General features: G+C 37.7%; 1 protein-coding gene across 2 annotated transcripts in view; it reads left to right on the forward strand.

The window, feature by feature from the left end:
* The first annotated feature begins 14,140 nt into the window (after positions 1–14,140).
* LOC126425107 (uncharacterized) overlaps positions 14,141–16,986 on the forward strand; it is a 92,242-nt gene continuing 89,396 nt past the window's right edge. Inside the window, exons 1-3 of one of the 2 annotated variants that reach the window (XM_050088034.1) lie at positions 14,141–14,178; positions 14,673–14,720; positions 15,783–15,982. In XM_050088034.1, coding sequence (XP_049943991.1) covers positions 14,709–14,720; positions 15,783–15,982 — 212 coding nt within the window. In that variant the 5' untranslated portion in view covers positions 14,141–14,178; positions 14,673–14,708. Of the gene's footprint in view, positions 14,276–14,672; positions 14,721–15,782; positions 15,983–16,986 lie in introns of both variants that reach the window. The other variant, XM_050088033.1, reaches the window with a different exon arrangement.

The raw sequence follows: 16,986 nt of genomic DNA on the forward strand, positions 1-16,986 counted from the left end.
CACTGTGAATTTCTTGGGCAAATAGGGCGAGCTGAGTTTCACATGATCTCTGTTTGCGGAATCCATGTTGGTTATGATGAAGGAGATTTGTATTATCTAAGAACGTCATAATACGAGAACACAAAACATGTTCCATTATTCTACAACAGATTGACGTAAGCGAAATAGGCCTATAATTATTCGCATCTGATTTATGACCCTTCTTGAAAATGGGAACGACCTGCGCTTTCTTCCAGTCGCTAGGTACTTTACGTTCTTCCAGCGATCTACGATAAATTGCTGATAGAAAGGGGGCAAGTTCTTTAGCATAATCACTGTAGAATCTTAAGGGTATCTCGTCTGGTCCGGATGCTTTTCCGCTACTAAGTGATAGCAGTTGTTTTTCAATTCCGATATCGTTTATTTCAATATTTTCCATTTTGGCGTCCGTGCGACGGCTGAAGTCAGGGACCGTGTTACGATTTTCCGCAGTGAAACAGTTTCGGAACACTGAATTCAGTATTTCTGCCTTTCTTCGGTCGTCCTCTGTTTCGGTGCCATCGTGGTCAACGAGTGACTGAATAGGGGATTTAGATCCGCTTACCGATTTTACATATGACCAAAACTTTTTAGGGTTCTTGTTTAGATTGTTTGCCAATGTTTTATGTTCGAATTCGTTGAATGCTTCTCTCATTGCTCTCTTTACGCTCTTTTTCGCTTCGTTCAGCTTTTCCTTATCAGCTATGATTCGACTACTCTTAAACCTATGATGAAGCTTTCTTTGTTTCCGTAGTACCTTCCGTACATGATTGTTATACCATGGTGGATCTTTCCCCTCGCTTTGGACCTTAGTCGGTACGAACTTATCTAAGGCGTACTGGACGATGTTTCTGAATTTTTTCCATTTTTGTTCCACATCCTCTTCCTCAGAAATGAACGTTTGATGGTGGTCACTCAGATATTCTGCGATTTGTGCCCTATCACTCTTGTTAAGCAAATATATTTTCCTTCCTTTCTTGGCATTTCTTATTACACTTGTAGTCATTGATGCAACCACTGACTTATGATCACTGATACCCTCTTCTACATTCACGGAGTCGAAAAGTTCTAGTCTATTTGTTGCTATGAGGTCTAAAACGTTAGCTTCACGAGTTGGTTCTCTAACTATCTGCTCGAAGTAATTCTCGGACAAGGCAGTCAGGATAATGTCACAAGAGTCTCTGTCCCTGGCTCCAGTTCTGATTGTGTGACTATCCCATTCTATACCTGGTAGATTGAAGTCTCCCCCTATTACAATAGTATGATCACGAAACTTCTTCACGACGTTCTGCAGGTTCTCTCTGAGGCGCTCAACTACTACGGTTGCTGATGCAGGTGGTCTATAGAAGCATCCGACTATCATATCTGACCCACCTTTGATACTTAACTTAACCCAGATTATTTCACATTCGCATTCGCTAATAACTTCACTGGATATTATTGAATTCTTTACTGCTATAAATACTCCTCCACCATTGGCGTTTATCCTATCCTTGCGGTATATATTCCATTCTGTGTCTAGGATTTCGTTACTGTTCACTTCCGGTTTTAACCAACTTTCCGTTCCTAATACTATATGCGCACTATTTCCTTCAATAAGAGATACTAATTCAGGAACCTTGCCCTGGATACTCCTGCAGTTTACCAATATTACGTTAACTTTTCCTGTTTTTGGTCTCTGAGGACGGACGTTCTTTATCAACGATGATAATGTCCTCTCTGGTAAGCCGTCAGGTATTTTATCGTTTCGCCCAAGGGGGGGTCCCTCTAACCTAAAAAACCCCCGTGTGCACGCCACACGTACTCTGCTACCCTAGTAGCTGCTTCCGGTGTGTAGTGCACGCCTGACCTGTCTAGGGGGGCCCTACAGTTCTCCACCCAATAACGGAGGTCGATGAATTTGCAACCATTATAGTCGCAGAGTCGTCTGAGCCTCTGGTTTAGACCCTCCACACGGCTCCAAACCAGAGGACCGCGATCGACTCTGGGCACTATGCTGCAGATATTAAGCTCAGCTTGCACTCCGCGTGTGATGCTGGTTGTCTTCACCAAATCAGCCAGCCGCCGGAAGGAACCAAGGATGGCCTCAGAACCCAAGCGGCAGGCGTCATTCGTTCTGACATGTGCTACTATCTGCAGCCGGTCACACCCAGTGCGTTCAATAGCTGCCGGAAGGGCCTCCTCCACATTACGGACGAGACCCCCCGGCAAGCACACCGAGTGCACACTGGCATTCTTCCCCGACCTACCCGCTATTTTCCTGAGGGGCTCCATAACCCGCCTAACGTTGGAGCTCCCTATAACTAATAGGCCCGCCCTCTGTCGGGACCTTGCCGGAGAATCGGCCACTGGCCCAACAGGCGAGGCATCCTGTGGTGGCTCGGAAACGATGTCATCACCACTAGGAAGCACCCCGTACCTGTTGGAAAGGGGTAAGGCAGCTGCCACGCGGCCAGATCCCACCTTCGCCTTTCGGCCAGGCACGCGCGAGCCCACCACTGTCCGCCATTCACCCTGGAGTGATGGCTGACCGGTAAGATGCTCACTGCCGGAAGACGCAGCGACATCAGGGGTTCCATGTGATTCCAAGGCCACCGAAGTAGGCATAGGTCTCACCACAGTTGCCCCAACGCCACTACGAGCCGACGCCTGCGCCTCGAGCTCGATGAGCCTAACAGACAAAGCCTCCACCTGCCCCCGAAGAGTGGCCAATTCTCCTTGCGTCCGCTCACAACAACCACAGTCCCTACACATGACTATGTTTACCCTACCCTATACGGTGACAAATTCCCAAGATAATCTTCTGATGAGCTACTCTGATAATCAAGAAACACTCACTGAAATACGAGACGCGAAAACTACGCTAGGTTTTCCCAGAAAAACTATTTAAAAGCTAAGCGCAGCAAATAAGTACAAAAGCGCTTTATACAAACAGTACCCCCCCCCATGAACCATGGACCTTGCCGTTGGTGGGGAGGCTTGTGTGCCTCAGCGATACAGATAGCCGTACCGTAGGTGCAACCACAACGGAGGGGTATCTGTTGAGAGGCCAGACAAACGTGTGGTTCCTGAAGAGGGGCAGCAGCCTTTTCAGTAGTTGCAAGGGCAACAGTCTGGATGATTGACTGATCTGGCATTGTAACAATAACCAAAACGGCCTTGCTGTGCTGGTACTGCGAACGGCTGAAAGCAAGGGGAAACTACAGCCGTAATTTTTCCCGAGGGCATGCAGCTTTACTGTATGATTACATGATGATGGCGTCCTCTTGGGTAAAATATTCCGGAGGTAAAATAGTCCCCCATTCGGATCTCCGGGCGGGGACTACTCAAGAGGATGTCGTTATCAGGAGAAAGAAAACTGGCGTTCTACGGATCGGAGCGTGGAATGTCAGATCCCTAAATCGGGCGGGTAGATTAGAAAATTTAAAAAGGGAAATGGATAGGTTGAAGTTAGATATAGTGGGAATTAGTGAAGTTCGGTGGCAGGAGGAACAAGACTTCTGGTCAGGTAACTACAGGGTTATAAACACAAAATCAAATAGGGGTAATGCAGGAGTAGGTTTAATAATGAATAGGAAAATAGGAATGCGGGTAAGCTACTACAAACAGCATAGTGAACGCATTATTGTGGCCAAGATAGATACAAAGCCCACACCTACTACAGTAGTACAAGTTTATATGCCAACTAGCTCTGCAGATGACGAAGAAATTGAAGAAATGTATGATGAAATAAAAGAAATTATTCAGATTGTGAAGGGAGATGAAAATTTAATAGTCATGGGTGACTGGAATTCGAGTGTAGGAAAAGGGAGAGAAGGAAACATAGTAGGTGAATATGGATTGGGGGACAGAAATGAAAGAGGAAGCCGCCTGGTAGAATTTTGCACAGAGCACAACATAATCATAACTAACACTTGGTTTAAGAATCATGAAAGAAGGTTGTATACATGGAAGAACCCTGGAGATACTAAAAGGTATCAGATAGATTATATAATGGTAAGACAGAGAATTAGGAACCAGGTTTTAAATTGTAAGACATTTCCAGGGGCAGATGTGGACTCTGACCACAATCTATTGGTTATGACCTGTAGATTAAAACTGAAGAAACTGCAAAAAGGTGGGAATTTAAGGAGATGGGACCTGGATAAACTAAAAGAACCAGAGGTTGTACAGAGATTCAGGGAGAGCATAAGGGAGCAATTGACAGGAATGGGGGAAATAAATACAGTAGAAGAAGAATGGGTAGCTTTGAGGGATGAAGTAGTGAAGGCAGCAGAGGATCAAGTAGGTAAAAAGACGAGGGCTAGTAGAAATCCTTGGGTAACAGAAGAAATATTGAATTTAATTGATGAAAGGAGAAAATATAAAAATGCAGTAAGTGAAACAGGCAAAAAGGAATACAAACGTCTCAAAAATGAGATCGACAGGAAGTGCAAAATGGCTAAGCAGGGATGGCTAGAGGACAAATGTAAGGATGTAGTGGCTTATCTCACTAGGGGTAAGATAGATACAGCCTACAGGAATATTAAAGAGACCTTTGGAGATAAGAGAACGACTTGTATGAATATCAAGAGCTCAGATGGAAACCCAGTTCTAAGCAAAGAAGGGAAAGCAGAAAGGTGGAAGGAGTATATAGAGGGTCTATACAAGGGCAATGTACTTGAGGACAATATTATGGAAATGGAAGAGGATGTAGATGAAGATGAAATGGGAGATATGATACTGCGTGAAGAGTCTGACAGAGCACTGAAAGACCTGAGTCGAAACAAGGCCCCCGGAGTAGACAATATTCCATTGGAACTACTGACGGCCGTGGGAGAGCCAGTCCTGACGAAACTCTACCATCTGGTGAGCAAGATGTATGAAACAGGCAAAATACCCTCAGACTTCAAGAAGAATATAATAATTCCAATCCCAAAGAAAGCAGGTGTTGACAGATGTGAAAATTACCGAACTATCAGCTTAATAAGTCACAGCTGCAAAATACTAACACGAATTCTTTACAGACGAATGGAAAAACTAGTAGAAGCCAACCTCGGGGAAGATCAGTTTGGATTCCGTAGAAACACTGGAACACATGAGGCAATACTGACCTTACGACTTATCTTAGAAAAAAGATTAAGGAAAGGCAAACCTACGTTTCTAGCATTTGTAGACTTAGAGAAAGCTTTTGACAATGTTGACTGGAATACTCTCTTTCAAATTCTAAAGGTGGCAGGGGTAAAATACAGGGAGCGAAAGGCTCTTTACAATTTGTACAGAAACCAGATGGCAGTTATAAGAGTCGAAGGACATGAAAGGGAAGCAGTGGTTGGGAAGGGAGTAAGACAGGGTTGTAGCCTCTCCCCGATGTTGTTCAATCTGTATATTGAGCAAGCAGTAAATGAAACAAAAGAAAAATTCGGAGTAGGTATTAAAATCCATGGAGAAGAAATAAAAACTTTGAGGTTTGCTGAGGACATTGTAATTCTGTCAGAGACAGCAAAGGACTTGGAAGAGCAGTTGAATAGAATGGACAGTGTCTTGAAAGGAGGATATAAGATGAACATCAACAAAAGCAAAACAAGGATAATGGAATGTAGTCTAATTAAGTCGGGTGATGCTGAGGGCATTAGAGTAGGAAATGAGGCACTTAAAGTAGTAAAGGAGTTTTGCTATTTGGGGAGCAAAATAACTGATGATGGTCGAAGTAGAGAGGATATAAAATGTAGGCTGGCAATGGCAAGGAAAGCGTTTCTGAAGAAGAGAAATTTGTTAACATCCTGTATTGATTTAAGTGTCAGGAAGTCATTTCTGAAAGTATTCGTATGGAGTGTAGCCATGTATGGAAGTGAAACATGGACGATAAATAGTTTGGACAAGAAGAGAATAGAAGCTTTCGGAATGTGGTGCTACAGAAGAATGCTGAAAATTAGATGGGTAGATCACATAACTAATGAGGAAGTATTGAATAGGATTGGGGAGAAGAGAAGTTTGTGGCACAACTTGACCAGAAGAAGGGATCGGTTGGTAGGACATGTTCTGAGGCATCAAGGGATCACCAATTTAGTATTGGAGGGCAGCGTGGAGGGTAAAAATCGTAGAGGGAGACCAAGAGATGAATACACTAAGCAGATTCAGAAGAATGTAGGTTGCAGTAGGTACTGGGAGTTGAAAAAGCTTGCACAGGATAGAGTAGCATGGAGAGCTGCATCAAACCAGTCTCAGGACTGAAGACCACCACAACACACACACACACAAACAGTACTCGCTGCTGCTGGTGCTCTCGCTCTGGCTGTCACAAGACAACTGCTGATTCAAGTGACTAGTGGCTAACGGCCGCGAAACAAACAAAAGACGGTTTTCGGGCGCTTTCTGTTCTAAACGATCAAGAAAACACTAGGAAATCTAACACGAAAACTACGTAAAGTTTTATCAAGAACTGTTAGTTACTATGCAGAGCAGATAAACACAAATAGAATCCCTTCCTTAGTGGAAGGTCGTAAACAAAATGCAAAATAAACGCTTTATACAAACAGTACTCGCTGCTGCTGGTGCTCTCGCTCTGGCTGTCACAAGACAACTGCTGATTCCAGTGACTAGTGGCTAACGGCCGCGAAACAAACAAAAGACGGTTTTAGGGCGCTTTCTGTTCTAAACGATCAAGAAAACACTAAGAAATCTAACAAGAAAACTACGTAAAGTTTTATCAAGAACTGTTAGTTACTATGCAGAGCAGATAAACACAAATAGAATCCCTTCCTTAGTGGAAGGTCGTAAACAAAATGCAAAATAAACGCTTTATACAAACAGTACTCGCTGCTGCTGGTGCTCTCGCTCTGGCTGTCACAAGACAACACGCATACGACCATCATTGGCACCAAGGCAGAAGCGACTCTCATCGCTGAAGACTACACGTCTCCATTCGTCCCTCCATTCACGCCTGTCGCGACACCACTGGAGGCGGGCTGCACGATGTTGGGGCGTGAGCGGAAGACGGCCTAACGGTGTGCGGGACCGTAGCCCAGCTTCATGGAGACGGTTGCGAATGGTCCTCGCCGATACCCCAGGGGCAACAGTGTCCCTAATTTGCTGGGAAGTGGCGGTGCAGTCCCCTACGGCACTGCGTAGGATCCTACGGTCTTGGCGTGCATCCGTGTGTCGCTGCGGTCCGGTCCCAGGTCGATGGGCACGTGCACCTTCCGCCGACCACTGGCGACAACATCGATGTACTGTGGAGACCTCACGCCCCACGTGTTGAGCAATTCGGCGGTACGTCCACCCGGCCTCCCGCATGCCCACTATACGCCCTTGCTCAAAGTCCGTCAACTGCACATACGGTTCACATCCACGCTGTCGCGGCATGCTACCAGTGTTAAACACTGCGATGGAGCTCCGTATGTCACGGCAAACTGGCTGACACTGACGGCGGCGGTGCACAAATGCTGCGCAGCTAGCGCCATTCGACGGCCAACACCGCGGTTCCTGGTGTGTCCGCTGTGCCGTGCGTGTGATCATTGCTTGTACAGCCCTCTCGCAGCGTCCGGACCAAGTGTGGTAGGTCTGACACACCGGTGTCAATGTGTTCTTTTTTCCATTTCCAGGAGTGTAGTTCTGGTTAATCTTCTGTGAAATTGTTGTATTCACTTAAGAAATCATCTTTATTCATTTCGTTTTTGGGATAATATTCTCTGCAACTGTTTAATCCACTTTAAGAAACATAATTATTTCTGTCATTTTCAGGATAATCTTCACTTCAACTGTTTAATTCACTTAAGAAATTATCATTACATTTTCATTTTTTAATTTCATGTTTATAAGATCTAATCAAATTCATTTTCTACAGTGTTTTATTTTGTTGTTTAAGCACTTTTGATAATTCTTTAAAGTAATTTCATTTACATGACAAATGCCTTAACCCGTTAAGATTTTTTTTTCTTCATCTTCTAATTTGAAAGCTTGATCTGCACCTGAATTTGACATGTTGGTGACCAGTCCTGTCTATCGGCAATCACCAAAGTACACTGTGGCGGTATACACGAAAAAAAATCTTTCAGGTTTTCTCTTCAAAATAACATACATATGATATCTGTACAATGTTTGGTTCTTCTACAATAAATAATTGAAAGTATTGCAAGATTTTATGTACAGCCTGTATTAAAATTAGTGTTTTTTTACCAGTCATATAATGCATATGAAAAGATTTTTTGGATTTTGATTAATATTAATCCATATTTTAAATACTGTGGAAGATTCATTTTATATAAAATATACTTTTCTTTATTATCTAAATTTGTTAATAGTTTTTCTCCACTTTCAGGTGCTAGTGGTACATCCTTGTAGAAATATTATAATTTTCTAGGATTTCTAAATCGACTTACTGTTATTACTGTGATTAATGTCATCTGGTAAGTCAAGTATTTTTCTAGAATTAAAATAATTTTTCTCTCACACACTGAAATATTTAAAAGAAAAAACGGTATAAATGACTGCCGCCCAGATATGTAGTATAACTTGATTGTCTTTCTGGTCTAAAGTTAGTCATATATTTATTACTAGATCTGACATATGTTTTAATACTTTGAGAAACTCCTCCTCGAATTCATATTCAATAAATAAAATCATGTCATAATCCATTAATAACTTTAATGGAAATTTCTGCATCTTTAAGATAGAATCCTAACATAAATGAGGTCCAATAAAATATCAAGAAGGATCGAGTTAATAAGATTAAATTCAGGTATCTCTAAAATTTTCAAAAATATCCATTCAGATTTATTATGTAATCATGTATATCCTTCTAATTTTTAATATTAAATTCCTCTTCATTAGAAATTCAAGATTCATTAACTCTTGAACAAAATTTTTTTGTTTAGTAATTTTGTTTCTTTTATTTTTCTTCCATATTACATATAATAATACCGATAAATTCCTTTTTCAATCATTAGAGCTAATTTTTCACCTTTGAAATATTTTGAAGTTTTATAAATTATACATTCTTCGTATTAGAAGACAATTTACCAGTGCTGGAGGGCATAAATTTAAAAGTATCCAAAAATCTTGAAGTAAATCCATCTTCAACCGTTTTATTGAAAGAAATATATTTTTGTTTGTTATTTGGAATAGGATTACAGTCTTTAATATCTTTTGTCAATTCTTTGATTAGGAAATCGATCTCATAATTAACAAAATTAGCAAAAATTAAACGGATTTTTAAAATTAGGAGTATAACCTTAATGAGCACTACCTCAGTATTTTGCAGTAAATGGAGATGATCTCTAACTTTTCTTTCTACGTCAGTAAACTTTTCTTCCCAAATAAAACAAGTTTTTGAATTTTAAATATTTATTTTCTCTTCTTTAGAGGATATCAGTCGTGCAACCCATTCATCTTCTTTCTTAATTTCTCTAGATATTTGTCTTGACATTTGAAAGAATTTTTGTGCTGAATCCTTGTAGATGGTTTATAATCACCATTAGAATATTTTACATAATAACTAAAAGAGAATATACATGTTTTCGATATTTATAATATAAAATTTTCTGGATTTGGTTAACAGGTCATATTTCTAAAAGAAATCTGAAATCTTCGTAACTACAGTAGGTACTACATTGGATTATCATAAATTATAAATTTTTTTCAGTTATCTAGGTATATTTATTCGTATTTCTTTATTTTCTATGCAATTGTTTTGTGATTGTCTAATTTTTCTTGTGAGTTAAAAAGTCTGAAGCATCTACCACAAGAATAAACTTTTTGTTTATAGCTAGTTCTTTGCACTCTAACAAATATAGAGAAATCTTTTATCTAACAATAATTTGTGCAAAAGAAAGTTTACATGTTCTTTTCCTTTATTTTTTGTATGGTAAAGTGGGTACACAATAGTTTTCCATCACAAGCATAAAAAATTAATCGAAGAATTTAAGTTTTTCAAATTCTGAATATCTGTTAATTGAATGGGAAAATTAATATTTCAAAAATTGTGTCTATTTCTAGACCGAGATGTTTTATAAACGATAACCCGGTCTATATGCTCTTTTTTTCGCGATGTAACTGATCATATTGAATAAAGGAAACATCATTGATGGTTGTTTTGAATATTAACTTAAGCTTTTTTGCTTTTAATTATTTCTGGTAAATCAATGTATGAAGATCCAAATCCGGGAATATGTTTTATTAACACTTAATTCTTAATTATTTATAAATAATAAAGATCAACCAGGTTTATTCTTTTGCATTTCTTTCATATCTGTTTATTTGTTGATGTTTGACATAAATCTTCTTAATCAGTTGATCTTAATAGAACTTCATTACCTGTATAAAAATTTATTATCTTCATCTTATCTTTTAAAATGACAAAAAATTCATGTTTATTTTAGTCGATCTTCTTTGTATTAAAGTACGCTTAAATGTACAGATTACTTCTTCTTTAACTTGATTAAAAATTCTTTGGTTGTGCTTCATCAATGGTACTTTTAATTTTATAACTCAATTTTCTTGATTAAAGAGCTTCGATTTTTTTGTGTATTTATTTATTTGTCTATATTCGTCATCATCAGGATTTACTAAGCTGAGATTTAAATACATTTTCTGATTACTTCTTGTTTAATTTCTTGATGTTTATTAACTCGAAGTATTGGTGTAATTTTTTACGATCCACTTTCGTTTTATTAATACCCTTCTTGGGATTTTCGAATGATTCTTGTTTGTTAATATTATACTCTGATTTTTCAGTAAGTTGCAGTTATTTTTGTTTACTAAGTTTATTTCTTTAAATATTCCAATTTACAATTTACTTGGTGTTCTTTTAGAGTATTGTTTTTCAATTCATTCTAGTTGTTATTAATATATAATTTTGATTTTTCAATAACTTGATTATTTCTTGTTTATTCAGTTTAGAATATTTTTGTTGTTTTGTTTTATTTACTTCATGAATATCTCTTAACGTTCTGTTTTTCAGGTCTTTATCGTTAGTCTTAATATTAAACTTACAGTATTCATTATGTTCGAGTAACTCTCGTTTATTAAGTTCAAAAAATTTTTTTAATAATTCCGTTTTAGAAATTGCTCGAAGTTTTATAGGTTTAAACCTTAAATCATTGTTATAATAAAACTTAATAAAAGTCTTGATTTTATTGAAATTTAATTCTGATTAATTCTTCAATTTGTTTCTTTTAAAAGATTATGTAAGTTTCATAATCTAAGGTTGTCCATTTGTTTGTTCACTTTTTTGCGTTATTTATACGTTGAAAATAAGTACTTTATATTTTAAAGCGTTTATGATTCAAATGTACTTGAGAATTTTTCCTTTTATTTAAAGAAAAATTAGATTTTTTATTTTTAACTTTTATTGTTGAAATGCAGATAATGAAAATCTATTGAATGATGTAAAAAGTAATAAGAAAGGAATTTGAGATGCGTTTACTTAATTAACAGAATTGAAAAGTAATTAATGTAAGATTATTTCAAATGCTGAACATTTGTCAAATAGATGTGGTCAAAAAATTTATTTAGTTTTAAACAATAAATATGAAGTTACTCTTCCTGATTGTTGTACTAAAATGTTTTCTGTAAAAAAATAAATTAGAATAATGATTAACTATAAATTTATATATAGTTTTATAAAAGAAATTAATTATTATTCAATTCATGATATTGATAATGAATAAATTTAAATTTTTTTTCTTTTTAGAGTAAAACAAATAGATTTATTTTATTACATATAATTTTTTCGTTACCTCTTAACCCTGATGAGTTTGTTCGGGTTAATAAAATTTTTTATCGTTGACTGTATGACACAATATGATTGAGAAAATTAACTCTTACGTATTTTACATTTGAATGTTATCCTGATGTTGGAGAAGATATATTCTCATAATTCATAAATCAATTAATTGCTGAGAATGAGAATTATTTATTTAATGTAGATGGGGGAGAAATTTGTATTGTGTATGAATACTTAAAAAACACATATAAGTCACTTACTCTGACACCTAATATTTATACATGTTTTTCGATTACCGATTGGTTGAAAAAAAACTGTAGCCAGATTTTGCAAATTATATGTAATGGTGTATTTTTAATTTGTTTTTTATTTGTGAAGTGTACAGTTTACATTTAAAGCAAGCAGCTAACAATTGGACCACTTTCGAATAGTCTTAATATCTGACAGAATATTTATGGAACTTCTTCCAGACAGTATTTCATTATAGATAACTGCGTCTTCTGCAAAAGTCTGACGCTACTGTTAATATTGTGTGGAATGTTATTAATATTCATCATGAGCAGAAAGGGTACCAACGCACTCCCCTGGGTCGCACCTGAAGTTCTTCATTTGTGACTGATACTTCAGCGAAGATAATGTGTCTGCCGTCTACTCACTACCAAAAAAGTCATCTCTTGAGTTACAAAGTTCTCTTGATAATGAAACTGAATAAACACATTTTACATTTTGTTAAACTCACACAAATACAAGTTATTAACACATAAAATGCCTTCTGTGTCCTTAGTTAACAAATTTGTAACGATCACATGGTATGAGTTTCTTTATACCCAGCATGTTACTGATACAACGGAAGGCAGTTGTTGACGTTCACCACTCCTCGCTGAGGTCACAACCTTGAGGTCTGACAGTTGCATGGCCTTCCCGTCTAGTTGATCCTGGAAAAATTCTTCACTCAAAGGTGGGTTTTCTGAAGCATGAATTACTTACAGGTGCATCCCTCCACCACTAGCCTTACATGCACATTACTGTTTTCTTACCCTGATGTTGGAAACGCTGCTTACGTATTTCGAGATAGCGAAAAGTGAAATTATTTGTATGGGAGTTCCATAGATTTTCTCCGACAAGCTTATAGTGGCACTGATGAAGAAAAAATTAAATTGTCCCACCGATGCTGAATATAGAAAAGGGAATTTCACAGGAATCGCTTAGGAACATTACACATGATAATAAGGGATTATTTGAAGACGACGATGAATACAAGTATGTGAGATGCTGTTCTAGCTCGCATTAGTGCTACATGTAACGTTGAAATATCTGGCAATTGGAATATACTGATTGCATTCCAAATCGCATTGTGTTATCTACAATACACCGGAGCTACATTGGAAAGTAAGGTTATTGTCTCAAGTGCTCAGCTTTGTTTTTATTTTCATAAGGTTCTGATAGGTTGTAGATGCTGTAAATGTTTTACCTATATGATGCTTAATTTTATAAGCAAGCTTCACACTGTTATAAATATAAGAGTGTTCTTATAGGCGCAAACATAACAGTGCATATTTTTATTTGAACAGCGATCAAGAGTAGTTTTAAATCTCTAGAGTCACAAATTTCCGTTGTGTCAATACAGCTGACTGTTTTGCCGTAATATGGACTTAAATAATTTCACATTTTCAATTTCAATATTTTTCATCCAGTTTGTCACTTCAAACGATGGTGCGTTGATCCATTACAAATAAATGATTATAAGGTGTTGCAAAGTGCTAGAATGATATTCCCTCCGCATTTGTAAGGAAAATTTCCTACTTTAGAAAGTATTTGTTTACCTAGGTGATGAGAGAGCTCATTATTTTAGCATGGCCATAAATGTATTCTTACTTACATAAACAGACGACTCTAGATAGGTTATGTTAGACGAACCACAGCACAGCTTCTGACACTTCGACATCCTAGCGTTACACTCGCATCAGGGATCTATGGTACACGAAAATAAATAAATAAATACAGCAGAATGAGAGAAGATTCACTTATTTGTAAGTTGGTGGGAGAAATGACATCTTGTAAGGAAGTTGAACGACAAGAAGTTTGCATGACAGTATGAAAGTAAGAAGTACGGTGTTTCTACATGAATGTTGACTTACGCGACTGGAGAAGTGGTTTGTGGGAGGGGACTGAGCATGTAAGAATTTCATGTATGTGAAATAAAATGCTGGCTTTACGAGTAAGTTAGCATGATAGTGTGCAAGGAGTGTTCTTTCAAATGATAGTTGACGTATGCGAGTGTTACTGCCGGTTTGGTCGCGTTAGATGTTGTCGTGAAGGGTAGTGCAAGAAATTTCATGTGTATGGAAGCCACTTCAAATAGCTACCGCCAACCAAGCGTGAACGACTTTGGAGAATTGTGCTGTAGTATCTCTGACTTAATGTTTCCCGCGGAATAGGAATATTTGAAATTGAAGGTAATATGGATTATTGTATTTGTAGAGTGAATAGTAGCTTGCATTTGTAGTTATTACCGTGAAGATGACCTGGCAACTTACGGGGGGAGCACTTGCCGTGAGTTTTTTAGTTGGTATACCATGAGGTATAGTTTTTGTAAACTAAGTGAGATTAACGTCGTGGTTTCATGTTATCAAATCTACAGTATACTCTCGGAATTAGCTGCAGCATAATGGAAGTGGAAATTTTTGAAGTCTTGTTATGGCGCTAAACGAATGTGACATTGTGAAACTAATGCCGTGTTCAATTTCGACTGCCATTTTATGAGCAAATGTGCAAGGTTTAAACGTCAGTGGTGACTGTCATATAGGTTGTTTCTAATTTCTTCTACATAAATTTGATTTGATTTTCCTTTTAGGCCTGTTGGAGCATTCTAATTGATGTCTTATATACATGTTCTACCAGTATATTGTAGTGCGACTAGTTTCATAATGGTCACTTTTCCAATTTGCAGACTATAAAGTGTGGCGGCACCGTTGAAGAGCCTGTAATGCAAATACTGGTAAGTATTACAGTTCTATACAATCCCTTGTTTACTGTCAGCGTTTGTATGACGGTTTGATTATGTAAGTATGCCATCTTCGAGGAAGAATCGTACGTTGAAGTATCCCTTACACTAAATTGTTACGGTTGTCACCCGTTGTTAGTATAAGCGATGTTCGTTTTTCTGCCAGTGCAGAGACAGAGGCATAGGAAACGTGACTGACTTCTTGCGCTGTTGTAAGAACTTTGATGAAGAAGACATATATGATGGCAAGCACTGGAGGTCCACATTGAGAACATTAATATTATGATGCTACCTCACTAAGAAAGAGCTAATTTAGTTATGAAAAGCCTCTCTCATTGGTAAGTGGAGAGAAAATAAATGATTCTTGCTCATATTTTACAAATTGCCTTTCCTTGGAGGTATCAAATGTGAAGTACTTGATATCGTAAAACTCCCTTTTAATTTGAAAGCCATTTGATACATTAAAGGAAAAACACAGTAATACAATGACCAGATAATATGAAATTATTGGAGAAGTTTGTGATGTTCGATAGTAGTAAAATTTCGAATAAATTTAGCCCATATGTACCACAGAAAGCTGGAAAGTTCATTAATTGCACCTTGTCAGTCCGATGCTAGAGACTACTGAATTTGTGTTAGTGTTTACAAAATGGGAACATGTGGAACCAATTTTTGTATCTTCATACTTGCAAGATATAAAACTGATAAAGGAATTAACATTCCAAAACATTATCATCATTTGGCATGCTGTGCTAAAAAGCTAAATGATACTTCTTTTTGTATTTCGAACCAAACCACAAGTGGGACTACATAAAATTTGCAGATGATGTAAATGAGCCAGTAAAGGGAGGAAGTGAGAAATTGGTGTGAAATTTCAGTGTGTCTTACTTATAAGCATGATGGAGATTCCATTCTTAGATACTGAAGTTTTTCTTGTCAGAGCTTCTCAGTGTGGGGTTTTTTAGGCAGTCTTCTTTCACTGAAAAGTAGCAGGCAACAAATGCTCATGCCAATGTGTGTGTAACCAATTTGATTAATTTATTTATTGATTTACAGGGCAGTAGGAAAATAACTGATGCAGGATCTAGTGAGAGATATCAGCTTCTGGTTTCTGATGGCTGCCACTTGAACAAGTATGCCTTGCTTGCAAGACATTTGAATGACAAGTTGACGTCTGGAGAGCTGTCGGTCTACTCTATAGTCCGAATGAACCACTTGTTTACATCTATGGTTAAAAAATTAGGAAGGCCAGAAATGTGAGTCCTCATTTGATATTTGTGTTGCTTACTGGAGACATTCACTTACTACTGCATTTTAAGAGCCATAAAATGAATCTTTGGTATGTCATTGGATTGTAAGACATTGGTTCTCCTATTTTCCTTTCTGTCTTACTGTGATTTTAGGCACCTATTGACAATGGGTTTAGTTAATAAGGCAGTGTCCAATTATAACTATTACATCATATAATGAAAATTCATAGAAATAATTGTCAGTTCGGGTTCTAGGCTTAGGAAGAATCCCATAGTCTTCAGACACGTATGTGTCAGATGAAAACAGTGTTTAATGTGTAGTAGACAGCTGTTATTATTCAGTCCTTCATGAATGTATAGTCATAAGTGCTGCTGAATATGGAGATTTTGGGAGCAGTGGATCCAGTATTTTTTTCTGTTGTGTGCTCCCTGTAAGATTACATTAATAATTCATACATTAAGTAAACTGAAAAATTATCCCTCCAAATTTTTATGTGAAAACTCTTAAAGCTTTTTAACTAAAATAAAAGTTGACATTCGACTTCTTTATTTTTCCTGTCTACATATGTGCAGCCCTATGTCACTAGAGGGCTCAAAATTGTAACATGTTGGTGTCTAAATTAACCGTTGCTGCATGAAAAACAACATGTTGTAATAAAGTTTAGAAATCAAAGAGTTCATCCACACATGGCGCGCTCTGTCCTCCAGAATAACTATGCCAGATCACACAAGAAATCTGCAACAATTACATGCCTTGGATTCACTGTCATCGGTCCCCTCTGTACAGTCCCAACTTAGCACCATCCAGTTTTTGCCTGTTTCAGTACCAAGTGAAGTGGTGCAATGGTTAGCACACTGGACTCACATTCAGGACGACGACAGTTTAAAGCCGCGTCTGCCCGTCCAGAGTTGCGTTTTCCATGATGTCCCTAAATCGCTCCATGCAAATGTAGGGATGGTTCCTTTGAAAGGGCACAGCCGACTTCCTTCTGCATCCTTCCCTAATCCGA

This window comes from Schistocerca serialis, chromosome 10, assembly GCF_023864345.2.
Source record: "Schistocerca serialis cubense isolate TAMUIC-IGC-003099 chromosome 10, iqSchSeri2.2, whole genome shotgun sequence".
Lineage (NCBI taxonomy): Eukaryota > Metazoa > Arthropoda > Insecta > Orthoptera > Acrididae > Schistocerca > Schistocerca serialis.